Here is a 27,608-nt window from a genome sequence, read left to right as displayed (position 1 = left end):
AGTTCTGAAATTTAGTAGACCTTCCAGTTCGCTTTTTTCGTCCGAAAATCTTCATCGTAGTTAGCCGTTTTGCTGGCCTTCTCGAAGTGATTGGATAAAAACTCTGCAATTTCGTTTGGAGTGACCTTAATTTCATCTTTATCTTGAAGGCTAGTTATGGGAGCAAAGTTTTTACGCCCACAAATCGCCTTCACTTTCCTCCAAACGTCTGATGCAGTAGTAGTTCTGTCAATGGATGACACGTACTGCTGCCAGGATCGTTTCTTTGAATCTATCATGAGTCGTTTTGCATACGCCCTGTGTTTTTTAAAGGCAATAAGATGATTTATCGTAGGACGTTTCTTAAAGGCGTTATACGCTATTTTCTCTCTTTTTATAGCTTCACTTATTTCATCGTTCCACCACGAAACGGGTCGCTTCGTAAGTTTCCCAGATGTTTTGGGAATATATCTCGATACCGAGTGAAGTATCGCATTAGTTATAGCGTCGACATCGGCTCCGATAACTCCAGTTGTTTCGGGGAGTATCGTCCATCGTCCTAGCTGTGTAGCTCGTCCAATCTGCCTTATCAAACTACCATCTTTTAGAGATGGGGGGTATGTTTTACTTGTAACATCAGTTACAATTGGCACCGGGAAGTGATCGCTTCCATGCAAGTCGTCTAAAACATGGTAGGTGTACCTCGGTGCTATCGATCCGCTTATGAGTGCAAGATCTATACAGGACGTCAAACCATCTCTGGCATTGAAAAACGTCCCTGACCCATCGTATAAAACAATAAGATCAGAATTCGTCAGGAACTTTTCCAATTCTCTTCCGCGGGCATCTACTCGATCCGATCCCCAAATTGAATTATGAGCATTAAAATCACCCACCAGTAAAACAGGTTGGGGAAGCTCAGAATTTAATCGTGCTATGTCATCCTCATTCCAATCAAAATTCGACAAGTATATGCTGCAGACAGTGACCTGAAGCGGACGCTTCATTCTAATGGCGTCCGCTTGTAGGTTTGTGTTTAGATCAACAGCTTCGGCGGTAGCTCTAGTCGATGTTAATATGGCCGAAATACAAATGTTGATCTCGCCGAAATACATCATATTCTCTTAATTGAAAATGTTCATTTCGGCAGAAGTGTGTTTTTTGCAGACATATACAAATCGGGTCTACATTATGTACCAAGCGTTGGAGCTCATGGATGTTTGAAAACCATCCATTGTACAATCAACTCGCTAATTTTAAATTAAATTATGGTCTTGGTTTACCTTTCGGCCAGCCTTTTTTTCTCCATTTGCGAACAGCTTTGTGTTCGCGGAGAACATCGTCGCCCGTACAGCTTCCGGCCTCCGAATCGGAGACCACCGAAGCCGCCGACGACGATGATGGACATGGATTGGCGCCGGTTTTAGGCGCCGATTGAGAGGCGGAAACCTGACCGACCCCGACACGGGAATCGCACCAGTCACCGACCCTGGAATGGGGGACACTTGCCCCCCCCTGTGTGGTTTTTTGGCCACCTCAGTTGCAGGAAGCTTGGGAGCCTCAATAACGGAATGCGAAGCAGTCACTTTCTTCTGTCCGTCATCTAATATCTCTCTAAGACGGACGTGGGTTTCTGCTTTGGCGTCCGTTTTCTTCTGAACAAGAGCAACTTTCGGAAATTTATCTTCAGGAGGCTATAATAATATCTTTGGGTTAACAGGTGCTTTACTATTGAAAGGCTTCATTTCATTTTCAATAATTCTTTCAATCATGTTAGCCAAAGTGGGCGCAAGTTTGCTGATAAGCTGACTTTCATTGACAGCAACTGGAGCAGGAACAGCAGCCGCAGCCTGAGCGTAGGTTGTAGTTGCTCTAGGTTTGCGGGCGCTTACTATCTTTTTAGCTTCAAAGTAGGAGGCTTTCTGCAGGGTATTTACTTCCTGCACAGCTACCTCGTCTTTGTAGACAGGACAGTTCCTGGATCTACATGAATGCTGTCCCTTGCAATTGATACATGTAGGAGACTCCTTACACGCTCTCCTTCATGCACCTCATCACCGCACACGCATATTTGCGGTCTTTCACATCTAACAGCTGTGTGGCCAAAGCGTTGGCACTTGAAGCATCTTATTGGCTGCGGGACAAATGGCCGCACATCCGATCGATGTATTACCGCTCTTACCTTCTCCGGCAAAGTAGGTCGGTTAATGTGAGAACATGAGAATCTGAAGGTAGGACCTCGCCATTCCTTCTCATGTTCAATCGGCGACACTCTATTACTCCTTGTGATGCTAATTCTTCAACAATTTCTTGCTCCGAACAGTTCCCAACAGACCACAACACCCTTGAGGTGTTGAGCGTGCCGTGGGGATCGACGCATACAACCAATTCTCCAATCTTTTTCAGCCCTAGGATCTTCTCAGACTGAGCATCATTTACAGTCTCCACATGAAATCCAGTGAAGGTTTTTCTCATTTTTAAAATTTTCTTTCTAAGTTTTTCTAATTCGCCTCAAACGAAACGGCTGGTTCTAAACGAGGGTGTTTACGTGAACCCTCTGTCACGTTTGGTTGTTGTTCAGTTTGCATGACCTTTACTCCCTTCTGTAGTGAGGCTAGCCGCCGGGGTACACCCCCACTCCAGGGCTACCAACCCTGGAGGTCCGTTCCGGTACTCCGGTGGAACCGGCATATGTCTTGGCAGAGAGCGGATGCGAATTCTCTGCACTGTCTCCAGGCCCTTATACACCGAAGTTTTCAGGTTTTCATGTTTGAAAGACAAAATACCAGACATGAAAATATATGAACTACCAGATGTTAACGGCCATTCTCCCCCGCCTGCAGCTTCACCTGATCGTCCCCTTCAATAACAGGTGTTACCTTCGCTCGAGTTTGTGACGTACCGACGGACCAAGCGGCATGTATCCAGCAACACAGCCTTCTGCATTGGTCGGAACAGATTTGCTGATACTCTAACGGATCTTAATGAATCATGGAGAGAAGGTGGAATGTCTCCCTTCGCGCCCAAAACCACCGGGACTACCATTACGCTCTTCTGGTCCCAAATCTCCCTGACTTGATCTGCAATGTCCCTATACTTCACTATTTTTTCCGTGTACTTCCTCACTATGTTGATGGACAATGGGATTGTGACATCAATCAGAAAGGTGATCTGCTTCTTGGTCAGAACGATGTCTGGCCTATTGTGGTCCACTGTCCTGTCCGTCAAAACAATACGATCGTAGTACAGTTTATACCGATCGTCTTCTAATACAGACTGAGGAGTATACTTAAAATACGGGACTGAAACGGCAAGGAGACCTAGGTCCAAAGCGAGCCTCTGATGAAGCATCTTCGCCACGTTATGTCGGACTGTATATTCCCTTGGAGCTAAAAACTGACACCCGTTAACGACATGTTCAATGGACTCGTTGGTCGACCCACAAAGACGGTACAGCATTCAGTCATTGAAACCATCTTTGTTGTTAAATTGTGATCTTTAGTGTTAAAATACCAAATAGGGTCCAAAAATAATTGATCTCTTAGTTTCACAGAAAATCATTAAATTCCTTTCAAGAATTTCTCCATTCTTTAATTTTCATTCAAAGACAGTTTTTGACAAAGTTTGGTTTTGATCTTTGTATGATCTTGTACTTTTTGTAAAATCTAATGGTATAATTTGGTCAAAGCCATATTTTGCTATTAAATCTCTAGTGGCATTATCTAGAATCCACAAAGCTGGGTCCTTATTAAAAATTTTACTTGTTCTGGCCCTTTAAATACTTCTAAACTTGGAATAATATCAGACCTAATAGTTGTGCTCAAATTGGTTAGGCTTACATCTACATCACTATCAGTAGATTCAGATAAAAAGGTGGTTATTTTAGAACTAGTCCTAGCATCAACAACGTCAGCAATTGAATCATAAACATCAGGTCTGACTATCAAATGCCACTTTTGAAGAAATTTAGTTTCGCTGTTTGCTTAAGGACACATTCTTGTTCTTATATTTTCAGTTTGAATCGTATTTCTGTATTAAACGATTAGCCGTAGGATGTTGAAATTTTGAATTTAGAACTGTTGTATCATCTGGTTGTGCACCTCCCTTTTTGATTGCAATCCACTGAACCATAAGTGTCCAAAAAAGCAAAAATCTCTTGTTTAGATGAACAAGTTAGACCTAAATACATAAATATTTGCAAAGAAACCTGATACTCAGTTTTTGACAAGATCATCATACTTTTCCCTTTAATTTGGATATTCTAGCTATATTTGCCAGGAAAGGAAAATTGAAATCTGAAATAAGAAAAAATAAAATACAAGTAAATTGAAAAATTAAAATTAATTAAATTACATAACCTTATAAATTTTTCCCAAATACTGTTGAACCAAGTGTAGGAAAACTTGATGAGAATTCAATCAATTTGTAATTGACAACACTAGGTTGCCACTATTAAGAAAACACTGTATCATTGGCAAGCAATAAATAACTATGCAAAAAAATAATAAATAAACTTAAAGAAGAAATACCACTCAAAGAAAGATAATAAAAGTTAGAGTAGGTAACATAATAGAGGTACACAAATTTAATTGCTTGGGTTTGTGCTTTCCAAGAGACAAAATTGTGGTTGGGGTCAAGGTTGTTAAATTGGAATCCGTGATGATGAAAAGAGGATATGAAGTGACAAAAACATAATAGTATGTTTGAATTTAGAAAGTTATTTGTGTCAGAGATGTGGCTATATATCTAGACGTTTGAGAGGTGAGGATTCAATCGTTCTTTGATGCAGTTATGTGGGAAGGAAAGAAAATAATCGATAAAGTGAATTTATCATGCCAGAAGAGTAGTAGGGCTGGATAACATTTAGCTAAAATAGTTAAATCATATAGAAAGAATATTGGACACCTAATCCTTTCACCCATTTTAAATTAGATATAAGTATTATAAAAAATTACATTATTCATATACTTAAAAATGTTTTGATGGATTTCATCAGAATAAAGGGAATACTAAAAAAAGAATTAAGCCTCAGTAATTTTTCATGAGTTGGAAAAAATGGTAAAAATCTCATCTATATTCATATTTTCCACAAAATTATTTGATAATGGTAATTTAAACAAGGGAAATATGTCTATTTCAAAATATTGTAGTTTTAATGATAAACAAAAATAAATTAATATTTTTGGGAATGAAATTTCCTTTTGTGAATACATAAAAATATTTAAGAAAAAACAAAACACAAAAATTTTGATACAAAATTTCTTTCCCCATATCATATTTTCTAAGAAATATAATTTTATAGTTCAAAAAATTATTGTACTGTTAAGAAAATGTGAGACAACTTTTTTCCACATTATCTTTTAAAATTCTACTTTTGTAAAAATTAATTGTACTGGCTGTTTATTCATAACTGTTAAGAATCTATTTATTCAATGACTCGGATAAATTTGTTACATGACATTTTTAATTTCAAATGACTATCATTTATAATATTACATTAAAAAATTTAAATAAATCATACATAGTAAAATATTCAAATTTATCATTAAATAAATAATATAATATTTATTAACTCACTTGTATTACTCATTTTAGTGTTAAGTTCTAGAATTCACCTTATCAAGCATTAAAATCAGAAGAATCATTCACCTAAAAAAAATTTTTTTTGTAATTTAAAAAATTTTTAATTTAGTCAGCATTATCTACCCAAAAATTGATGGCCAGCTGGGCTGGAACAGCGAGGAAATTTCTGTAACAGAAATCGAGGAATCTGGGACCACAATGACACTATCAGAAATTTTTTGTGAAACGCTGAAGAAGCCTCACAAGTCACTCCAAAACAAGCATGTCATTCTTTTGCAAGACAATTTGAAGGCCCTTTCAGCAGAGCAGACAAAGACTTTACTTGAACAGCTTCAGAGAAAACCAATTAACCATACCCCTATAATCAAAACTTTGTGCTGAATGACTACAGTTCCTACCGCAAGATGAAGATCTATGTAGTTGACCAGAAGTGAATGCATATGAATGGAGTAAGTAATAGCTGCTTAATATGGCAGCAAAATTCTTCAAGATATATTAAAAGCTGGATATCATAGATGAATTAACTGAATGTGGGTGATGACTATGTGAACATGTATATACTTTATAGAATATTTTTCTCTGATTTTTTGTTTATTATTTTTTTTAATTTTCTAGTTGATTACTGCTTCATATTCAAAAGAAACTCCTTTGCAAAAATGGGATTATTCTACTGGAAAATTACTATTTAATTATGAAGCTGATTTGTTCAAAAGTATGGTGAGAAATAATCTTTTTATTATAATAATAGTTCATTTTTGAAATTTTTTATTTACTTAGTAAGTTATCTATTAAGTAAAAAACTTATTTTAATTTATTTATTTCATTGAACAGACACAGAAATTTACCTTAATGTATGACTCAATAATCTATTAAGATTAAAGTAATCGTAATTTGATTTGTAAGCTTGTCTTTATCTGTCTGTGTATCTGTTATGGAATGCTTGTATAATTGGGTTACCAATGTAGTATAATTTACAGGTGACCTGATATAAAAACATATTTCTCCCAAAAATGTAATGTCCAATCTTAAAAATAACAATAGTAATGTAACAGATATGACAGATATGTAAGTAAAACATACCTTGCTTTTGCTGAGTTCAATGTGTATACTATTATAGTTCAGCATCAAGCCCTCTGATATGCAAGTGAAATTTACACAAACAGGTAATAACACTCTAACCAGAGACACCAAAGCAATTTGGTCTCTTTTACCTAAAAATATTTATAAATAAATTAAGAAATGAGTTTTAAAAAGTGAATCATACCCAGACACCAAGAAATGTGATATTGCTGAGCCTTTAACAGAAAATAGAAGTTACACCCCCTAAAAAGAGGAACTGGAATTCCTAACTCACAATTTCAAGAAAAAAATTTTATCTTAGTTAGCCTTGAGTCTGTCAGTGTATCGTTTTTCTTACTCATTAAGTTTTTCAGTTATGGTTTTAATACAAACACTAAGCCTTCCAATTTAAATTAGTATTAATAATTTTTATACTTACTAATTTTATATATAAAAAAACAATTTTTATGTGTATAAAAATAATTTTGATGTCATACATATTTTTACTTCCTTGTATGAAGTAAAGGGAAGTATTGTGAGGGCAAAAAATTTTGGTTTTCAGATTTCAACGGAAATATCCATTTTGACCATCCCTGAATCCATTATAACTAATTTTGGCATAAAGTCTGTACGTATATTCATATGTATGTACGTATCTTGCATAACTCAAAAACGATTAGCTGTACGATGCTGAAATTTTGGATTTAGGACTGTTGTAACATCTAGTTGTGCACCTCCCCATTTAGATTTTGGAATTTTTCTTAAGTGCAGTAATAAGCCCTCATTGAAAGTTTTTCAACGATAAATACCTTAAGTGGTACTTATTTTCATTGGTTCCAGAGTTATAACCAAATAAAATTTTAATTAATGAAATATTTGGATCTTAGGGGAAGGCACACATTGGTTTGAATCAGACATCTCCTTTTTTTTAAAACTTTTTTTCTTTTTTAATTTAAATATATTGATTTATTAAAAATAATTAACCTCTCATTGTAAAAGAATTTTTATGATGAATAATAATAATTCAATAACAAAAAAATAACAAAAATAAAAAAATATCAGAAGTTTTTAATGAAATAAAATTTTATTTAGTAATTTTAAAACAATGTGTATAGTAATTTAATAGGCATACAAGGAAGTCATGAGTTGTCCACATCAGATATTTACACACACACACACACATATATATATATATATATATATATATATATATATATATATATATATATATATACATGTGAGCGATTCATTATCAACACCCAGCAAAAAATAGACAATAAATTGATGAAAATCTAAATACATGTTCATTCTTTTTGTTTTCAATTTAAGAAATAAAAATAGTTAAGAAATATGGATTTCAGATGGCAGCTGTTATAACAACTTTATTATTACCTAATCATTTAAGTAAAAATGTGCTTCTTTTACCCCTTTGATTTATAAAGATTCTAAAGTTATTTAACTGCTTTTATCATTCACTACAGATGTTTTCTTCATTTTAACTAGAAGTTTAGTTTTTGAAAAAAAAAATTTAAGTAATGAAAATGAGGATATCTCCATCCTCCATCTAAAACTATGTTTTACAGAAAATTAAACAATAAACCTTTTGTTGATTGTTAAGCTTTATGTATTGTGTATTTCAGCCAGTTAGAAACAGCACCAGATTAAATTATGTTCAATACAAATAATGTTTGTATTTCATGTCTAACTTAGCACTTGTATTACCTTTACAACATATTTACAAATTTGCACATAACTTACAATGAAATATAATAAATAAATTAAAATATGTTAAACAAAAATATGCAAATGTAACAGATTAAAATGATTTACTCATTAGAAATATTTGTTTGACCTCAGTTAATGATAACGCAAAGAAAAGCTTTTCATTTATTATGACATTAAAATTTCCAGTACAAACAAAATATTTTATTCAGTGGTTTTCTGTAAGTTGTTGTTAACTTTATTAGTAATATTTTAGTTCACTGTACTTTCTTCATTACAACAAAGAAATATTAATTTTATTTACTTGATATTTATAATCTCTTTATATTAAATTCTAAATCTCATATTTATTTCACATATATTAGAATTATTAAGAAAGTTAGTTTTTGAACGTTTAAAAAAAAAAGTTAACAATAAAACTCAGAAAAAGGTATTGTGTATCAAAATGTTGGATATTTTATTAAACATACTTCCTCTATTGAAAATTCAATGTGGGGTAACAAAACTACCACTGAACAAAGATTAGAAATGTTTTAATTACGAATATTTTCTTAAATATTTTTACCTTCCTGGCTATAGCTCTATTCCTGCAAGGGAAAGTACACAGATTGCTCCAAAATTTTGATGTCAGGTGTTTTGCAAATGTTAATGTTTCATGATCCCCTAATTCCAAAAAAATATTTTTTTTTGTAAAAAAGACACCGTAGAAATTTCCACAAGATGTATATGTACATACATACATTTTCCAGTATTTTGATTAATATTTCTAGAATTGATCCATAAAAATGGCTCAAAAAATTTCTATATATAATGGAATAGTGGTGGCATTAATTTTTAGGAAAAAATAAAAAAGGGAGAATAATCTCTTTTTCATTTTGAATTTTTGACTTTTTTTACATATTACATCATCAGAGAATCAATAAAAAAATGAACACACTAATAATTTAGAAAAAATCATATTTACAAAAATAAAATCTTTTCAATCTATATATATTAAGTATAACCAATTACACTTAACCAGATATAAGAAAGAAACATTATCTTGTAGTTATTTATAGCTAATAGTATTTGTGGTTTCACTTTTCTTTATATTCAATCATTTATGTTACATAAAAGTAATATAAAACAGAATTGTATTAAACATCCTAAATCTGTGTGGGGTTTTAGTAGAATCAAATGGAGATAAATTGTATTCATGGATTTTCAAAATTAAGAAAAAGTTAACAAATTTGTATCTTTTTTAATATCCAGTAGTAAAACACTTGCTTTAAAATTTGAACTCAAGACCCTTACAGAATTGGTTACAATCATAATTTTATCTCACAGATTTCTAACAGTCTAATTTATTATTACAGTAGAAAATACAAAACTATAAATTACAATATTTCAGAATTAATTTCCAGGTACTAAACAAAATTTGAATTTAAATGTCAGCAGTCTCATCTAGTAATCAAATCTTGGCACATTCTTTATTGCACCACTAAATGTTACAAAGATGTATTGATAATATAATAGTAATGAAGTTAAGCTATTATTTGGCGTAAGACAAACTGGATATCATCTAGTTTATTAAAATCACAAGCATGTTCTATTAATTAATAATGAATGAGCTAAATAAGTCATAAATCAAATACAATTTATTATATACCTATCCATCATATTCAAAATAAGTTATAAATTGACCAGATTCAGAAACAAAGGTAGGACCTGATTTCCTTTAGATTTTTGAATGTCTGCACTTTTTTTTAATATTCAATTACAATTTATTATTATTTTTTTTTTTTTTTTAGTTGTATTGTGGTATGTGGATTGACAGTGATCATGTAGGAACAGGAGGAGCAGATCCAAGCTTATTCAGAATTATAAATTCAACATCTAATAACGTAAGTAAAATTTTTCTTCATGGTATATGTCTTTGTAATTTGGCATTATTATTTTCTGTAACTGAAATTATTTTTAATTCACGAAGATGATACAGAGTACAGGGGTGACAATGGTAAGATTGAAATTTATTTTTCTGTCCAAACAATTGAAAATAAACACAGTTATAAAATAAGGTTACATGGCACCCTGACATCAATTTTTAGTTCAATGGGAATTCTAGATTACCTGTGTAAATACAATGGTAATATGTAGAGAAACTTTTAATATTTATTAGCTGATGAATCTTTAAAAATTCATTTACATGAAACAACCCAATATCTTGAAAATTTGACAGAACAATTACTTCAGTGAAGTTCTTTTTTTAATTACCTATAATAGATTTTTAAGTATGATAAACATCATAACCAGCATAAAAATAAAAGAAAAATGAAGAGGTTTTTATGAATTTATCACTAAATCAACAGTATATTTTAAAATGCAGTTCACTTTTCAGAAGTAATTCACAGTTCTTTTATAATTTTTACAGCTTGTCAAAACAGTCTGCAGTTGACCAATTTAACAGTATTACCACCCCAAATTTATTTTCACTTTCCTTTATTCACTGCGTAAGATGACATATTTACATAGTATGAGAGGTGGCTGAAATGTAATGCACACTGGAACGTAAGGGGAGAACAAAATGCACACAAAGTGATATATGCTGCCATCTTGTAATTTCATTCCCTACTTCTAACGTTAGAAAACTCATTGACCCATGTCCACTCATTTTCTGTCAGTCATCATTGTTGTGGAATTGAGTATGCCAGCTACGTCAACACAATTAAAACAGCTTGCAGTGACTGAATTTTTAACATTGAAAAAGGTGAATGCTACTGACATCTATCATCATCTAAAAGCCAAAAGCTGTTTATACTGATGAAACAGCTGATCAAACTGTATTGTGAATATATGAGCAATAACATTGTTTTATTGGTGGTAAAATGTATTGGTGGTGGGAATGAGTCTTGCAATGCTTGACTTTTTTTTCTTTTTCTGAACCTTAGCTCAACTTCGAAATCAGCTGATTTGCGATAACGAGTTCACCACTAGACCAAATCGGTGGGTTTGCAGGGGTTGACTGGTGTCTATGACTGATAAGAAGCATCAAAAAAAAAAAGAAAAGAAGTTTGATTCAAAATGACCATCGCATAACACAATAAAGCATCACCACCCAAATAGGCACAACAAAAGAACAAGCAGGACACCAAAAGGAGGTGTTTCCACCTTTTTTTGGTACTTCACATGCTAAAACACCTTAGGGTATGGGTGTTTGTCATGTTCAACAATACATGGAGATGTTAATTCTGCAACAAGATAAAATAATACTTGGTACAGATCATGTGCAGCTGCTGAGGCTCTTGTGAAATTGAAATCTGAACCTCTTCCACTCTCTCCACACACATCAGATATGGTAATCTATGATTTTCACTTCTTTCCACAATTAAAGAGAGATTAACAAAAATTCATTCCACCATAGATGATGAGCTGAAGAACACATTGAGTTCATGGATCAAGGAAAAACCATCAGCTTTCTTTATTGAGAGAATGAGGAAACTGATTTACTGTTGAGAAATGTATAGCTATATACATTGACTATGTGGAAAAATAAATTAAGTTTTTGTAGCAAATAAAATGTTCTATTTGCCATATTTATTTCATTTGACAATTCTTTTCTTTTGGAAGTTATCAGGAACTGCGCATTACATTTTAGTCACACTCTGTAATTATTTTAATTAGAAAGAAAAAGAAAGAAACCTTTTAATTAGTTTCTTTCAGCCAGTATGCAGATGAACATTTTTATAACATTTAATGGACTATTTTTGTTTTTTTTTTTTTTGCAAAAACTAGTCACACATAGCATATGTTAGTATGATTTATAACATATGACTTCATTTATTAAAAAACGTTTTCAATAATTAAAGTAAGCAAAGTGCTAGTTGATACAGTGTTTAAAATTTTTTCACTTCTTGTCAATTCAATTTATAACAACTATAAAATTGGATTCCTATTTTTCTACAGAAATATCAGATTTCTTTTTTTTTTTTTTACATTGCTATAAATGATTTTTTTTTCTAGCAAACTTCTGCAACATCCAAATAAAATAAGGAATAAAAATAATTCGTTTGTGATTCCATCATTAAAAAATTTGTGATACTATTAAAGAAAAAAATATTCACTGATTAATTTTTTTACATGTCTGTAATTCATTCTGATTAGAATATAATAATAAAATAATTAAGTTTTCTAAATGAATATAATCTGAGGTTCGCACCAATGAACTTAGTATGTAGATAAAGTGCAAGGTAAAGGGCTGCATTATGTGCATGCATGGATCTGTGTTGACATTTGTCAACAGCACACCCAATCTGTGTTGGTAAATACAGAGATACCTTCAGATGTGTCTATTACTGCAATCAGAGGATACAATACAATAACTTCTACAAACAAAATTTCTCTGTTTCAGGTACAATGTAAAATTAACATAAATTACACTTTAATTTTCCTCAGACACCTACCTATGAAACACAATATTATAATAGTTAAAGAAATTACCGAAAAATAAATAAAAAACTTCCTTAGCCATTCAATCTTTTATTTGTCTAATATCCTGTTCAACTGATTTCTGTTGTTTTTGTCTAAACAGCTCTAATAGTTTTCTTTTCACACCTTCCTTCTTTGTCTTCGTAGAGACATTCATTTAAATTAATGGCAAATTATATTATTAAATCATGACACCCACAAAACTTATAAATTTATTTTCCTTCCTCAATTAATTGTCCTGTAATCTTAACACATTTATTGCATCATACCTTTTGGGGATTGGAATTAAGATTATTTTAAGAAAATCCTGTAGCCAGTTACTTTCATTACATACGGCGTGTTTTTAAAGTAATGTTCACTCTGAATTTACTTATTATAAACGTGATGTAAACAGATGGTGCTTGCATAGCTAAGTTATAGTCAGCTCTTAGCAACAATAATTTGTATAGCTTGTCTAAGCCGAACTTGCACAGATCTGACTAGGCAATGGTTGCCTAGCTAGCGCGGGGCTATAATATGCTACTCGTGGAAGACGGTATATATACGGTATAATTTTTTTATCTTATGGTAATCTTTTAATTTAACTAACATTTTTATACTAATTTACGGTATAATTTTTATTTTTTTTTACTGTTTATTCCAATCAATAAACAATTTCTCATCATAAATTTTTTAATTATTTTTAGTCTTATATTTTATATAAAAAATAAATAAATTCATAACCGTATAATTCAATACACAAATATTTAGCTAACTTATTTTTACCAATTATGTGAGATTCACGGTAGGGAACTTTTTGTTGAATTTTGAAGCACTTCTGCTTATCCATTTGCTCTGAAATTTTTCATGCAGGTTTTTTCCTGATAACACATTTTAGCAACATTATCAAGTCGCTAAGATGCCCCTTGAGTTGCTAAATGGAAAAAATGCCCCTTGAACTTATGCAACCTAGTTTACATGCATATTTTCTTAGTGAAAGAAATTTTAAGTGTGATATATATATTAGGGTATATAGTTGCTACTAGAAATTCTGTACAGTAACGACCGAAGTTTTGGAAAATTTAGTAATTTTTAAGCGGATCCAAATTCTCGGACGAAAATCGCAAATATCTCGAAAACGGTCGGTCCTACTGACGATTCTGATGAACTCTCGCTTTCCAAATTGATGATCAAGTTTAATTTGTTGTTCTAGAGGTCCTTGCAACTTGTGATACTCATCTTGGTTTTTTAACATGTTTGCAACATTTTATCCAGTCCTCGAATGAAAGTTCTGCGAACTTTTTATGACAAATTTCCATTGTTGCAGCTTTCAATTGTTCATTTTCGGCTGCGACCCGGTTCTTCACCCGTGCCCATATCATCTCGATAGGATTCAAATATCTTATATGTTACAGATGATTTTTATTCTTTTTAAATTTGCTCATACAACTGAACTTTCGCCAAATTTTCATAGAATGGTAAGCTATTAGTCCGCAGCCGGTCAATCATTGATTGTTTTGTTGATGAATTCGGTGCTTGGCTTTGTTCAGCATTCTGATAAGAAGCATTATCTAAAATAACGGCATTATTTACTGGCAAGTTAGGCATTAATTTTTCTCTTATCCACTTTAAAAACATGTTGCAGTTCATCTGAGAATGATAATCACCTGAGGAAGATTTGGCTTTCCATACTATCAAGCAGTTGGGAACGAATCCCATTCTCCTATCGGCGTGGGTAATTATTATCCTTTCTCCTTTTGAAATGGCACAGCAAAACACTCAGGCGCATTTGAAAGCTTCCAACATTTCTGTCCTTCAACTCAATCTACGTCTTCATGGTATTCAACTTTATTCAAATACATAAACCGTTTGTACTGAATATCATATTTTTTCGATAAGAATTGCCCTGTTACTTCTGATTCTCTTCCACTTGAAGTCAATGTTTAACAAAAATGTCCATAAGCTACCTTTTTGCCCATTAAATACCCTATTACTTTTTAGTTTAGTGGTAAGTTTCCTTAGAGAAGGCAAGCAGTCCTCGTTTAAGTAAAATGTTAACACTTTACGTCGTATGGAATTCCAATCAAGACTGTCCGGTTTTGTTAAAGTTTTGCGTTTTATTCCTTTGCGAGGGGAAATGAATTTTTTTCCGAAGCTATTGGAATTCCAATCAAGACTGTCCGGGTTTGTTACTTAAGTTTTGCGTTTTATTCCTTTGCGAGGAGAAATGAATTTTTTCCGATGCTATTTCACCAGTAATTCGTTAAACTGTTCTTTTTGAGACTCCTGTGGCAGAAGCAACACGCTCTACACCTTTTTTGGGTCACTAACAAACATTCCAGCAGCAGCTTCTCCTGCCATGTAACTGAAAACGTTGTGTATAATTTCTTTACCTTGTTGGTGAATGCCTTTTTCACGTAAATTAAACATAATATGCAAAATAATAAAATCAATTCACTACCATACGAATACAGCCGACAAAAATTTAGTAATTTAATGCGAATAAATTATTTTTAAAATTTCAATTAAGACTTCAACTACTTTCAAGAATTGAAACTCAAAGAACGCTATAATCGGACGACAACCTTACACTCTTTGGATATACACAATTATCTGGACAATTTTTCAACTGAAAACAGTATAAACTAGAACGGAATCATTTACAAAAACAAGTTAGTCTCTGAATGAATCAGGAACAGTTTATATAAATGGATTTAATGTTTCTTTGAATGTTTAGAATGACACATCGTTCGGTTATTATTTACACAAACCTGAATAAAGAAAAAAATTATTAGTAACTATTAACTATATGATTAAAAATATTTTTTTCATTTTTCTTTCAGACTATTGGTTACTTTCGTACCCAACAAACTGGCATATATAGCATGGATTGTAAAGAACATAAAGAAATCGCTGAAAATCATTCAGAGTCAATTTTACCAGCTGCTTCAACTGTGCAAAGTTCTCCACAACCTAAACATAAAATCAAAGGTATTACAATAGTTAGAAATGTAATTTGTGCTGGCAGATATATTATTGAATTAGATGCTACTCTAAATGTATGAATGTAATACGTTAATAATAGTAAAATTATAATTGTTAATTATAAAAAAATAAATTTATTTTAAAAATATTAATGATATTGGTATGTAACTCTTTTTAGATGCAAGAAATCAAATCTTTTAATATATTAATTAAAATACACTACTATAATGTTGGGAAACATTCCAAAACTACTCCGAACTCTGAAATAGAGAAAACTTTGGAGTTTCTGAAAATTTTAAGTGCTTATTTATTTTCCAGAATTAAGTATAAATTATTACTTTTATTTTCCGAGATATACTTCTGTTGTTATATAGAGATACAGCTTTAAATATAAAACCATAAAATAATTTCGCGTGGTTCCGCGGGTCGATCAGGATATTTTTGACAATTTAGAATGTTTATACAATTATAGTTTGTTGGTTTAAAATGATCATAATTACAACCAGACAAATTAATAACAATAATAGTAACAATGCTGATAAATACAATAATGATAATAATAAGTGAAAATAATAAAACAATTAATGAACACAAATATTAATATAGTAATTACAACTACAATAATAATCAGGATAATAGTACTAATAATAGTAGTAAACGATATTATTACACGTCAATAACAACACATCAAACATAAAAATACATAACAAAGTACATGACATAATTCATAATCAAAACAGTAAATATGACATAAAAAGAGGGCGTAATCAACAAAGAACAATCAGAATATACTTCAGCCATCAAATAGTTATAGTAATGTCAATAATAATAAATACAGATCACACATAAGACAGAGTTCAAAATATTTTGTGAATGGGTCTGAATACTAGATTTCTGTTTACATACTTGGAATAAATTCCGAATGATTATTTTTCATTTCAATCATTCAGAATTTATTCCAGGTATGTAAACAAAAAACTAGTATTCAGACCCATTCACAAAATAAACCGCTAGTTTTAACACTTATTAACAATCTTTTAAAAGTCACTTGCAAATCCCTTTTGTTGTCTACCCTAACAGTTTATGAATGAAGTCTATTGCATTATTTCTTTCACTTACACACCTATAGTTTTATTGTAACTCACCGAGAGTATTTCTTGGTTTCTCCTCGCTGGACTGACGTCTCACAGACTCACAGTTGACTCTCTTCGCTGGACCGTCGTTGTAACGTGTCGCTGGACAGGTTCGCAGAACTCCGCCGAATCCACACATCTTGCAGCCTCTCCTCGCTGAACTCCTCGCGGAACTGTCCTTACGGGACTGACGCCGTAACGCCTCGCAGACTAGTTCTAATAGTACCCTTTTTAGCTGGTCTTACCCTGACTATTTATAATGCTAGCCTCTTTACCTGTCGGACCGGACCCAAGTAGAAGCGTGAGAACAGTTGACCGAGGCTTTTGTTTCCATGAATTCCAAACCTGGTCTCTTCTTACCGTATAACAGGTGTTCAAGTGTGTTAGCGGGCAGTATAACAAAGAACGATTGTTAAACGGACCTATACTTTATAAAACGGGTTCTCCTTTTTGTCCGTTTCTGGATTCCTGCAATTATTATACTGTATATTACTTTCATAATAATTGGTAGGAATCCGTTACTCCGGCCCGCTATACCGGTCTTGTTACAATAGATTGGTATAAAATTTTGATGTCAGGTTTTTTGCAAATTTTGATATTTCACAACCCCTGAGCCCAAAAACCATAGGAATTTCTTAAAATTATATGTACATGTGTGTTTTGGGTGATATTTTATTAGTAGATATTCCCAGGTTTGCTCAACATATTTTAAAGAAATGTTTTAAGTTATTTAAAAATAATGTAATAATTTTAGAAATATATAATTAGTTTCATTGAATGAATGAAATAGGTAAGGAAAGTAGTCTCATTTTAAATTTATTCCTGGAACAGACAACATAAATAACATTTTCTTCTTACCAAACCAAAATAACAAAATTGGGTCAATCCATTCCAAGTGGTTCAGAAAAAAATAATTGGTAGCTTGAAAAATTTCAGAAAAAATTAATATTTCATATGTGCATTCTCTTATGAATGGTAGTTGAAAACTAATCTCTAAGACTCACGCTGTTTTTCACATTTACAGGCATCTACGATTTTCTAAATTATTTAGCACTGAGTTGTCCTACGATTTTCAATTAATTAAATTGTGTTCAGTACATTCTCGTCTACAAATCAAAGCCCTATTTACCTACCTAAAATGAATTTGTTCATGTATACTTCGTAGCCCAACGTTATCGAATAAAAATGAACAAAATTTAATTTTTGTAGAGTAATTTCTCAAAGAAGGAACAGTTTCTCAGTCTCAATTTTTTCTGTGCTTTTATATATGAGTATAGTACTTTATATAAAATATCAATGGTGAAGTAGCTTACCCTTTAAGAATTACACCCTTTTAAAAATTGAATTTTTGATTTTTTTTTAAACATAGGTAATTCCCTTAACACTTTCTTTGCAGAATTTAAACATTTTCTACAATAACAATTAAATTTTTATTTTAACTACCAAATCATAAGGGAATACACCTGTAAAATATGATTTTTTTCTGAGAGGCCAAGCAACCAATTATTTTTTCTGGACCATTTATAATGGTTCTACCAAAAAATCATTGGTAGAACATTGAAAAACCATTTCAATTTTAATTAATTGTGTAGCCTGTAGTAAATAAAGAAAATTGCCCTTCATAAGTCAATTATTCTGCAGATTCTTCCTGGCAAACACCAAATTTCAAAATTTTAAGGCTAGCCTTTAAGGAAACATCATATTTTATAGTTAAAATTTTTCTTTCATTTAAAAAGTCGTAAAAAAAGTAATTTGAAGGTATACATGCACTTCTCCTTTTTAATATGTAATTAATAAGAAGCAAATACAATGTACTTAAAAGACATTTTATTATATATAAAAGGTAAACTATACCTTTAAATAAAAAAATTTGTATTAAATTCAAATTCCCTACAAGTATGAGACAGTAACCAAATTAATATATTCTACAGTGCAATGATAAATATTAGTTACTTGAAAAACTTTGCTAACTGAAAGACATACTAATTTTTTCTGTTAAAACTGTTCCCAACAGCAATTCCCAATATATAAGATCAATGATCCAAATAATTCCAATGTAAATAAACTTTGAAATAGAGTTAAAAAAAGCATAAGGTTTATAAGGTAATAAACACAAGTTTTTTCTTTTATCACTATGTTCATAGTTATCTTATGAACATTTACTTTGTCAAGTACTCATAAAATACTTGACAAATTTCAACTATGACTCATCAACATCATTTGAATAAAATAAAAACCAGTTTACAAGTGGACATTCGTCTTATAATTTTACTTATAATTGTGATCATTACAATCTCTCAACACATATGGCAGTCTGTTACCAAATGTTGAGCTTTCAGGAGGTAGTCTGGCTAAAAATCAGCTCTTTAGTTTTCCTTTTGGCAGATTTTTCTCTTCAGTTTTTTTCTTAATTTACTCTTTCCCAAATCCAATGATTTAGGTACTTATAGAGTTTTTAAAAAAATTGCAGTATTTGTGTATTAGGGGAAAACAACTATATCCAAAATTAAATTGTATTTATGGTTAGGCACTAAAAACTTTGATTACATTTAATGTTAATTTACAATTTAAGGGTAAAGAAAAATATCGCCTCATACAGTATTTTCACTGTTAAAATAATAATCTGCATAGGAAATGCAGCATCCTCAAAAATGTCAATTATGATTGTTTTTTAAATTGACTGTAAATATATCTAAGTTTTTATGAATCTGTATTTAAATGCTGAATGCTAGTAGGAAGTAAGGGATCTTTTCTAGTAAGAGCAATTACTATGTAAAGATAAAAGTTAAAAATTCTGTATGGTATATCCAGTTCCACGACATCAGCACTATATTGCAGTAGTGGAAATGGAAACTGGGATTCACTATAATTTAAATGTTTTCTCTTCCACACTAAACTTTTGTTTTCTTGTCTGCAACAGTATTTGAAACTGACTGATTGTGACAATCAGAACTTCTCCTAACATTACCATTTTTTAACCCTTAAATGTAGTGTTATACTTCTGCAACATTTTTTAAGAAACAGGCCAGGTTGTATGCTGTACTTTTACAAAGTATAAGTTTGATTTTTAGTTCATAATATACTCAATAGATCACTCGTGTATGAATTTAAACATACTTTCTTTAGTTAAGATTGTGGATTGTCGTCAAGTGCATACTTGCTGCACTTCATGACTAACATATTATCATATTGTTATATTTCTAATATAACAAAAGACCTAATTATGAGAACTTTGAATTGTTGAAGTTATTTGAAACAACTCTTTTATTAACAGTTAGCTACCAAACAATTTTACAAACAGTATTGTATAAACAGAGGCACAACATTTTGAAGAATCTATTTAATTGTAGGTCTGTAAAATTTTTTTTAATTTTCAGTGGTCAATAGAAAAGATTTTTGTTTAGTTGAAAATTATAACATTCTCCTGCCATACTTTGATCATTTCTGATTAAAATATTGATTTTAATCAGAGGAATGTGTCTATAAAGTTATTTAGTAACCTATAGAATTCATATTCTAATACGGATAAATTTAATAATGAGGTGTGAATTCTTTATTATTGTATGTTATTTTTATATAAAAGACCTGCATTAATGTATTGACAAACTGAATCTGATAATCAAGTATTGGTGTATTCCACTTGCCACAGACCACATATGACAATATTTAAAAAAAAATTAAAATGAAGGAACTGCCTTAGTTTTTCAAACCTATTCACAGTCATAGCCTAATTTATATGATAAAATTCAAATTTATTGCACCAGTAGGATCTTACATTGATTTAATGATAAGCTGACATGAATAAATATTTTAATTCATTCAAGTGACTAATCATAACCGCTTACATTAAAATTAAACCTCTTGTAGAACACTGAATATAGCATTTGGTAAGATACTATTAGATGAAAGGTTGTCTCTTGATGAGCAAATATATGATCTATCAAAATACAGTTTTATTCTAAGAAACTACATCAACAGGGATTTAAGTTATTTGTGCTCCATAAAACTGCAGGGTCCACATATAAATTTGAAATTTATTGAAACTGATGTCATTGGTAACAATGATAAGATTGTGTTGTATAATTCCATAGAGAGTCAACCATATTTTATACTTTGATAACTTTTATACTTCCATTCCTTTAGAAACTATTTTAACAAAACGAGGAATATACTGTCTGGGCACTGTACTCCAAAATAGATTACCAAATTGTAGATTACCTGATATAGTTCATGAAACCCCAATATACCTTGTGGTTCACATGAGGAGCAAGTTAAGATACATAAAGGTGTTGATTTAGCTGCTACATTCTGGAATAGTAATATAATTGCCACCTTCTTATCTGCATGCTAGTAGTGAACCACCTGCAGAAATTAAAAGTATGATAAAAACAAAGAAAAAATATTTATATGTCCTCGAGCTGTTATTGAGTACAGTAATAGTAGAGGTTGTGTTGACAACATGGATAGTCATGTAGGGTGACACCATTTATAAGTAAAAAGTAGAAAATGTACTTGCAAATTGTTTACATCATTAGGACATGGCTGTTATTAATTTTTGGCAACTGTACCAAAAAGTAGTCAAGTAAATGGTGTTAGTGACAAAAGTATATTAAATATGAAGGAATTCAGTGATGAACTGGCAGAAACGTTGTGTTCAATTGGGAGTAATGAAAATATAAAGAGAGGAAGAACCAAGTAACAAGAATATTGAACAAAACATTCAGGCAAAGAAGCACAGAAAGGGCCTACACAATACTTCCACCAAAGGAGTTAGAACAGATAGTATTGGTCATTGGGCTGTATGGTGCAAAAAGAATTGCTGCATAAAACCAGGGTGTAAGGGATTTTCCCAAACAATGTGTGAAAATGTGTTGTACTTAGCTATAACAAGAAAAATAACTGTTTTAGGGAATTTCATAATTAAGTTTTTCTTTATTATTTAGAGTAGATCTGTCACATTTCATAGTTTTTTAATTACTATTAATCATTTTTACGTTGTATATATCTGAAAGTACAGTTTAATCTTTAGTAACATAAGTGCTCTGAGACAAAAAAATGATCTATATGAGACATTTTTGAAAAGTTAAAATTTAAAGAAACCTAATGATCAAGTAATGAAATAATTTTTCATAAAACCTAGTTGTAATTAATCTGCATTGTTAAAAGCAATAAAAATAAATTAACCAATAAGTAATCTACAAGAAAATAAGAAGGTAAACTTATTTATTCCTATGTTATATTACCATTTAGTGTAAGTAAAGAACATATGTGACGGGTAGCCTTCTAATATGGAATTAAATGTAGGAGTCCGAATGCATGATGGTGCATATCTACAAAATTGTTTTTTGATAAAATATGCCATTTTAAAAACTGTAAATTTTTTTTATTTCCCCTTATTTTTAGCATTTTAATATGTTAATATTTTTTAAAGATGAAAACAATAAATCATGCATTTAAGGTTTGGTTAGACTAGAAGTTATTCCTGATCTGGATTTTTACATTTCTCTATTTTTTGATGTCTTATACATTCAAAAATAATAATAATAAATAATTTTCTATTTCACTACTTAAAAATTTTTTTTAATCAAATTGATTAAAAGTTAATCAATTTTTAATCAAAAGTGAAAAGTTAATTCATCTCAAATTTGTCACTATGCTGTCATTAAAGCAAGGCACATTATTTTTTTGCAATCTTTTTGTTACCAGCTGAAATAAAAACAAAACATTCATTAATAAATAATGCTCACTAAACATTTAGGTATTTGAGTAAGGGTTTTTCATAATTTTATAAACTATTTATTTAACATTGCCACTACACATGCGTGTCCAATACTTATAATAGATCTGCCTCTGTGAATTTAAAAGGATTTACTTGCTTTTTATAAAAATGTACAACAAAATACCAAATTTAAACTTGCATCTGAAATTTCAGTTTAAAACAGTTGAAAAATCTCAAAAACTTTCAGAACAACTCTGATAACCTCTCCAAAGAATTTTAAGTTATACACTTAGAAAAATGATATATTAGTTATCAATACAAATTTTAGCAAATCAGTCACAACCTTGGCTTGCAATATGATCATTTATTATCAGAGTAGTAGGTAACTTATCTAAGTCATATATAATTTAATTATAAAAACTTTCTTTTTTGTATAACCTCTATAAATATGAAAACAGTGTATTAAATCCTTTAAACCTATTTCAACAGGAGTCCAAACCTTTTAAGCTTTTGCTGCATTTAATTTTTTTTTTTTAAATTTTTTTGCATTAATTAGATTTATCCAGAGTTCTAAGCCCTGTGTTATAATGACTGATAATTTGAATGATAAATTGTTAATAAGGTTAATATATCTATGAAAGATTTTTGATTATAAGCTGAAAATTAACTTGATTTAAATAAATTTAAAATGGGATCCATTTAAGCAGTGGGTACACAGTTAGTTATTCCCCCAAAAAATATCAATATTTTCTACAACTGAAGTATATAGAAAATATATCAGCTATGTCTTAAGTTCATCGTATAAAATAACAGTTGTTAAAAAATATTTTGGAAATCACATTTTTATACGTGGTTAAATCCAATATTTCATAGCAGCTCCGTTTTACAACCAGGTCCTTTACCTGTTAAATAAGCCACAATCTTGGAATTGCCAGACTTATTTTTTAACGATTTTTATTTTTTTAACAAAGATAATAAAAAAATACAAAAAATAACAATACATATACATACATAAATAATACATAAAAAAAATGACAAGTTCTAAAAAGAAACCAAGAACTAAGCAAGCAAGTCAGATTCAACCCAATTCAGTGTGACTCCATAAGCAAACTTCTGAATAATTTTGGAAAAATTAAGAAAATATGCTACAAATTGTCCAGTTTAATTCAGCATTTTGTAAAACAGAAAAAGAAAGATAATCATAAATGAATGTAATTTTATTTTTAACCAATATGATTATATGTTAATAATGATCGTCACTGTTTAACAAAGTTTAATTATCAAAACAATAAAATAACACAAAAAATAGCTCCAATGAATCACTATCAAACTATAACTGATCTTACTGTTATGCATGCTTCAATTAAGTATATATTTTCCCCATTTACATTTTGTTTTTATGATGCTTTAGTATTTGAAACTTTTGAACCAATGAAATTAAAAATTATTTGAAAGGGATGTCTTATTAGAGTTTGAATTTAGGGCTAATTTTTAATATTATTAATATAATAATATTATTTTTTATTACATAAATGTAATATGTGATATTCATATGTCAAAAGTTATGGCAAATAAAATAATTAATGTGAAAAATATTTTTAAAAAATGGGTTTTACACAAATAAGGAAATTAATTTATAAATTTAACTTAACTGTATATTTCATACATGTCATTAATATTTGATAATTTGTTTCATTAATGATGGTGGAACCACTTCATTGTTGAATGCCAATGGTTATGTGCAATATATGTACATAATGCAAACCAATCATTGATGGAATGGAAAAATACATGTGAGCTAGCAAGAATATGCAACTAAGACTGATTTAAAAAAGTAATATATATATAGGTGTATACAAAGTATGATGAAGATTGCATTATTGTGAACGCAATGGCAACACTGGAAGCTTGGCAGCGATTGTTAACATTTCACACATTAATGCAATTGTTTTCAATTCTTTCAACAGTATTGTGTTGAATATAGCTAACTCTGTTTTTGAACACATGTATTTTGTATGGAAATCATTCTTGATTTTGTGATGAAATTTCTTATAAAAGCAAGAAAAACAACGGAGATTCTTTAAATGATGAACCCTATTTATGGAGACCACCTTGTGATAAGAAGTTTGTTCTTCAAGTAGGTGGCAAAGTTCAAAAAGGGGAGAACCTCAACAGAGGACAATGAAAATTCAGGGTGCCTGGGATTTGGCCCAAAGAAAAATTGAAAGGGCACAATTTTCAGACTCTGGAGGGCATTTAAGAGTCAACATCAGAGATTGTCAGGTGTAACAGAGGAACAATTTGGAAAGTGCTTTGAAGGCTGGTAAAGGTGAATGGAGAAGTGCATTACAGCTCAGGAGGAGTACTTTGAAGGGTGCAATGTGTAATTATATTACTATTTCAATAAACGATTTTCACAGCATTAGTCTGCTAACTTAATTAATTGTCATAGCTCGTATATTATTCAGAAACTACTATCTTTCATTCGAATGATCTAATTTTTCTAAATTAGTCATGTGAAAACAGAAAAATCTAATTTTCAGATATCTCATTTTTCTCTTACACTAAACTGCCACAATCATTCTGTGTAGAAGGAAGAGTATTGGAGGTTAAAAATGTTATTTTTTTATGTTGAAATATCAAATTGCAATTCAAATATAAGTATATGATTCCAGATTTTTTGACTTTATTATTATATATATATTGAAAAGTGAAATTGTAAATTGAACCTACTAAATACCATAGTAATATATTAAAGAAATAAGTAATAATGTATGGCATCTTGCAGACTTTAAAAAAGAGTCTTAGCAATTACATATGAAATAAGATGTGAGGGGGGAAAGCAAAATGTCTCAGATAAATGAGGAAAAAAATTTAATTTAGGGTAGCAGCATGGTGCAAAAATCAAAAAGTGGGAAATTAAAACAAACATTAATAACGAATACAAACAAACTCTTATCCATCAATAATAATGGTCTTAATGCAAATTAAATTTGGAGGAGTGCCATCACTCTGCTCTGTATATTGACATCCAGGTTTCAACTGAACAGGATTATACTTACTGGTATCTTCAGTAAGGTAATGTCAGTAAGTGTAATCCTGTGCAGCTACTGAATTGACATCGATGACAAAGTCTGCACAAGAGATTCAGATGACTGAAAAAACAGTTTGACCTTATAGACTATAGTAAAATTAAAGTGGAAACAGCAAGATTCAGTTTGAAAGTGCAACCATATCAACAGTTTTACTTAAAATTCATTGTGGTTTTAAAAAGCTAACATTAACACTGTCAGTTCCAAAAGACAAATTAATGACTAAATAAAATGTTAAAATTCATTAAGATCATTGTATTTATGTTTCCAGTGAATGACCTAATTACAAGACAGTAACAGAAATTATTTTTTGGAAGTAATTTCTATTTGAAAATTAGGAAAGGACTTATGGCAAATAGCTGCAACAAAAGTATAAAGCTGGTCTATTCCGCTGGCGACTAGGATACTCATATTCAGACTTCTACGTCTTGCCAATTCTGGCATACGCCTACCCGGCACGGAGGACTCTGTTGTGCTCTACGTTCCAGAAAAAGCTGGAAGGCGTCCAAAACGTGGCGATGCGGACAATTTTCAGAGCGCCGTGGTTTATCAGATACGCCACACTTCGCTACGATGCGGACATAAAAACTGTGTCGGAAGTGGGTGTAGCACAGGCGCGCGGATTGTTCGGGAGAGCGGCCGTATCCGAGCACAGCCATCTCAGGGACATCTGGCGAGAGGATCCTACACCGCAAGGTGTGAGGAAAAGGCCTCACGCCGTGTTAGATGAACCACCGTGATAAGGCGCAATGAGGGTTTGTGTATGATAAACCGACGTCCTGCCTTTTATAATCAAGTGGAATTGGAAGATCTCGCGTCTCGATACTTCTTATTTTACTGGAGCCCAAAAGGTTGAAGCTAAGATTCCAGGATTTCAGCGCGGCTGAAGAAGTTTGTTGTGGGGCAGAATGTGAAGTCGGCTGTGGTGATTAGGAAAGGAATAGATACTATGATCACGAAATATTCTACAGACCATCATGTATGTGTTCGTGTCTTTCAACCAGAAGGAGATATAGTGGTGTTTTCCTCATATTTTCAATATGCGGACCCCACTGGAGTGCATTTACGTGTTTGGGAGGCCTTGCTGCGGTCATTTCAGACCAATAGATTATTGATTGGAGGCGATGTCAATGCAAAGTCTAGATTATGGCACAGCACTATGACGGACAGAGGCGGCGAGCAGATAGAGGCTTTCATAGCACAATATGGTCTTGAGATATGCAACTTGGAAGGTGCCCTTCTTACCTATAGAGGAAATATGGCCCGGGCACAAGTATTTGAAGGCTCGAATATCGATTTGACTCTGACAAGGAGCGATGTAGGAGTAAGAGACTGGCGAGTTGTAGACGATTCCTCTAGCGACCATAGGTTGATTTTATATGAGGTGGCTTTGAAACTGGGGACGGATATATAGAAGAGGCCCGTGTGGCGCAAGGAAGATTTGTATTACGTAATGTAATACAAGAGTTAAGAGATTTGCCGGTTAACGTGGCTGCAGACGTATTGACTAATGTTATGTTGACTGCGGCTGATGGTGTGATACCAAGAAGTAATGGGATGGCGCATGTAAAATATTGGTGAACAACAGACCTTGCTGCTAGAAGGAGAGAGGTGAAGCGGTATCGGAGAATAGCCCAAAGGGTAAGAGGCCCGGAGGCAAGATCTCAGGCGCTGATCATATACAGACGATGTCGTTGAGATTACTACGAAGCGATTAGGCGAGCCAAGAAATCTAAGTGGGAAAAATTTGTGACAGAACATAGAAACTCGGATCCATGGAGTGTAGTGTACAAACTTCTGCAAGAGAAAGAGAAGCGACGGGTCCTTCTGTCGAACCTGGTAAACGATAAAGGTCTGGTTTCGGATTTGGTAGAGGTTCATAGACGATTGCTG

General features: G+C 31.6%; 1 protein-coding gene across 1 annotated transcript in view; it reads left to right on the top strand.

Moving 5' to 3' along the window:
* LOC142322711 (WD repeat-containing protein 18-like) overlaps positions 1 to 15,851 on the top strand; it is a 30,834-nt gene extending 14,983 nt beyond the window's left edge. Inside the window, exons 5-7 of the mRNA XM_075361787.1 lie at positions 6,178 to 6,279; positions 10,134 to 10,226; positions 15,630 to 15,851. Of these exons, the coding sequence (XP_075217902.1) occupies positions 6,178 to 6,279; positions 10,134 to 10,226; positions 15,630 to 15,851 (417 nt within the window). The remainder of the gene's footprint in view (positions 1 to 6,177; positions 6,280 to 10,133; positions 10,227 to 15,629) is intronic.
* The last annotated feature ends 11,757 nt before the right edge of the window (positions 15,852 to 27,608 follow it).

This window comes from Lycorma delicatula, chromosome 4, assembly GCF_047948215.1.
Source record: "Lycorma delicatula isolate Av1 chromosome 4, ASM4794821v1, whole genome shotgun sequence".
Classification (NCBI taxonomy): domain Eukaryota; kingdom Metazoa; phylum Arthropoda; class Insecta; order Hemiptera; family Fulgoridae; genus Lycorma; species Lycorma delicatula.
Note: the sequence above shows the minus strand (reverse complement) of the source record. Positions and strands in the feature narration are given on the sequence as shown.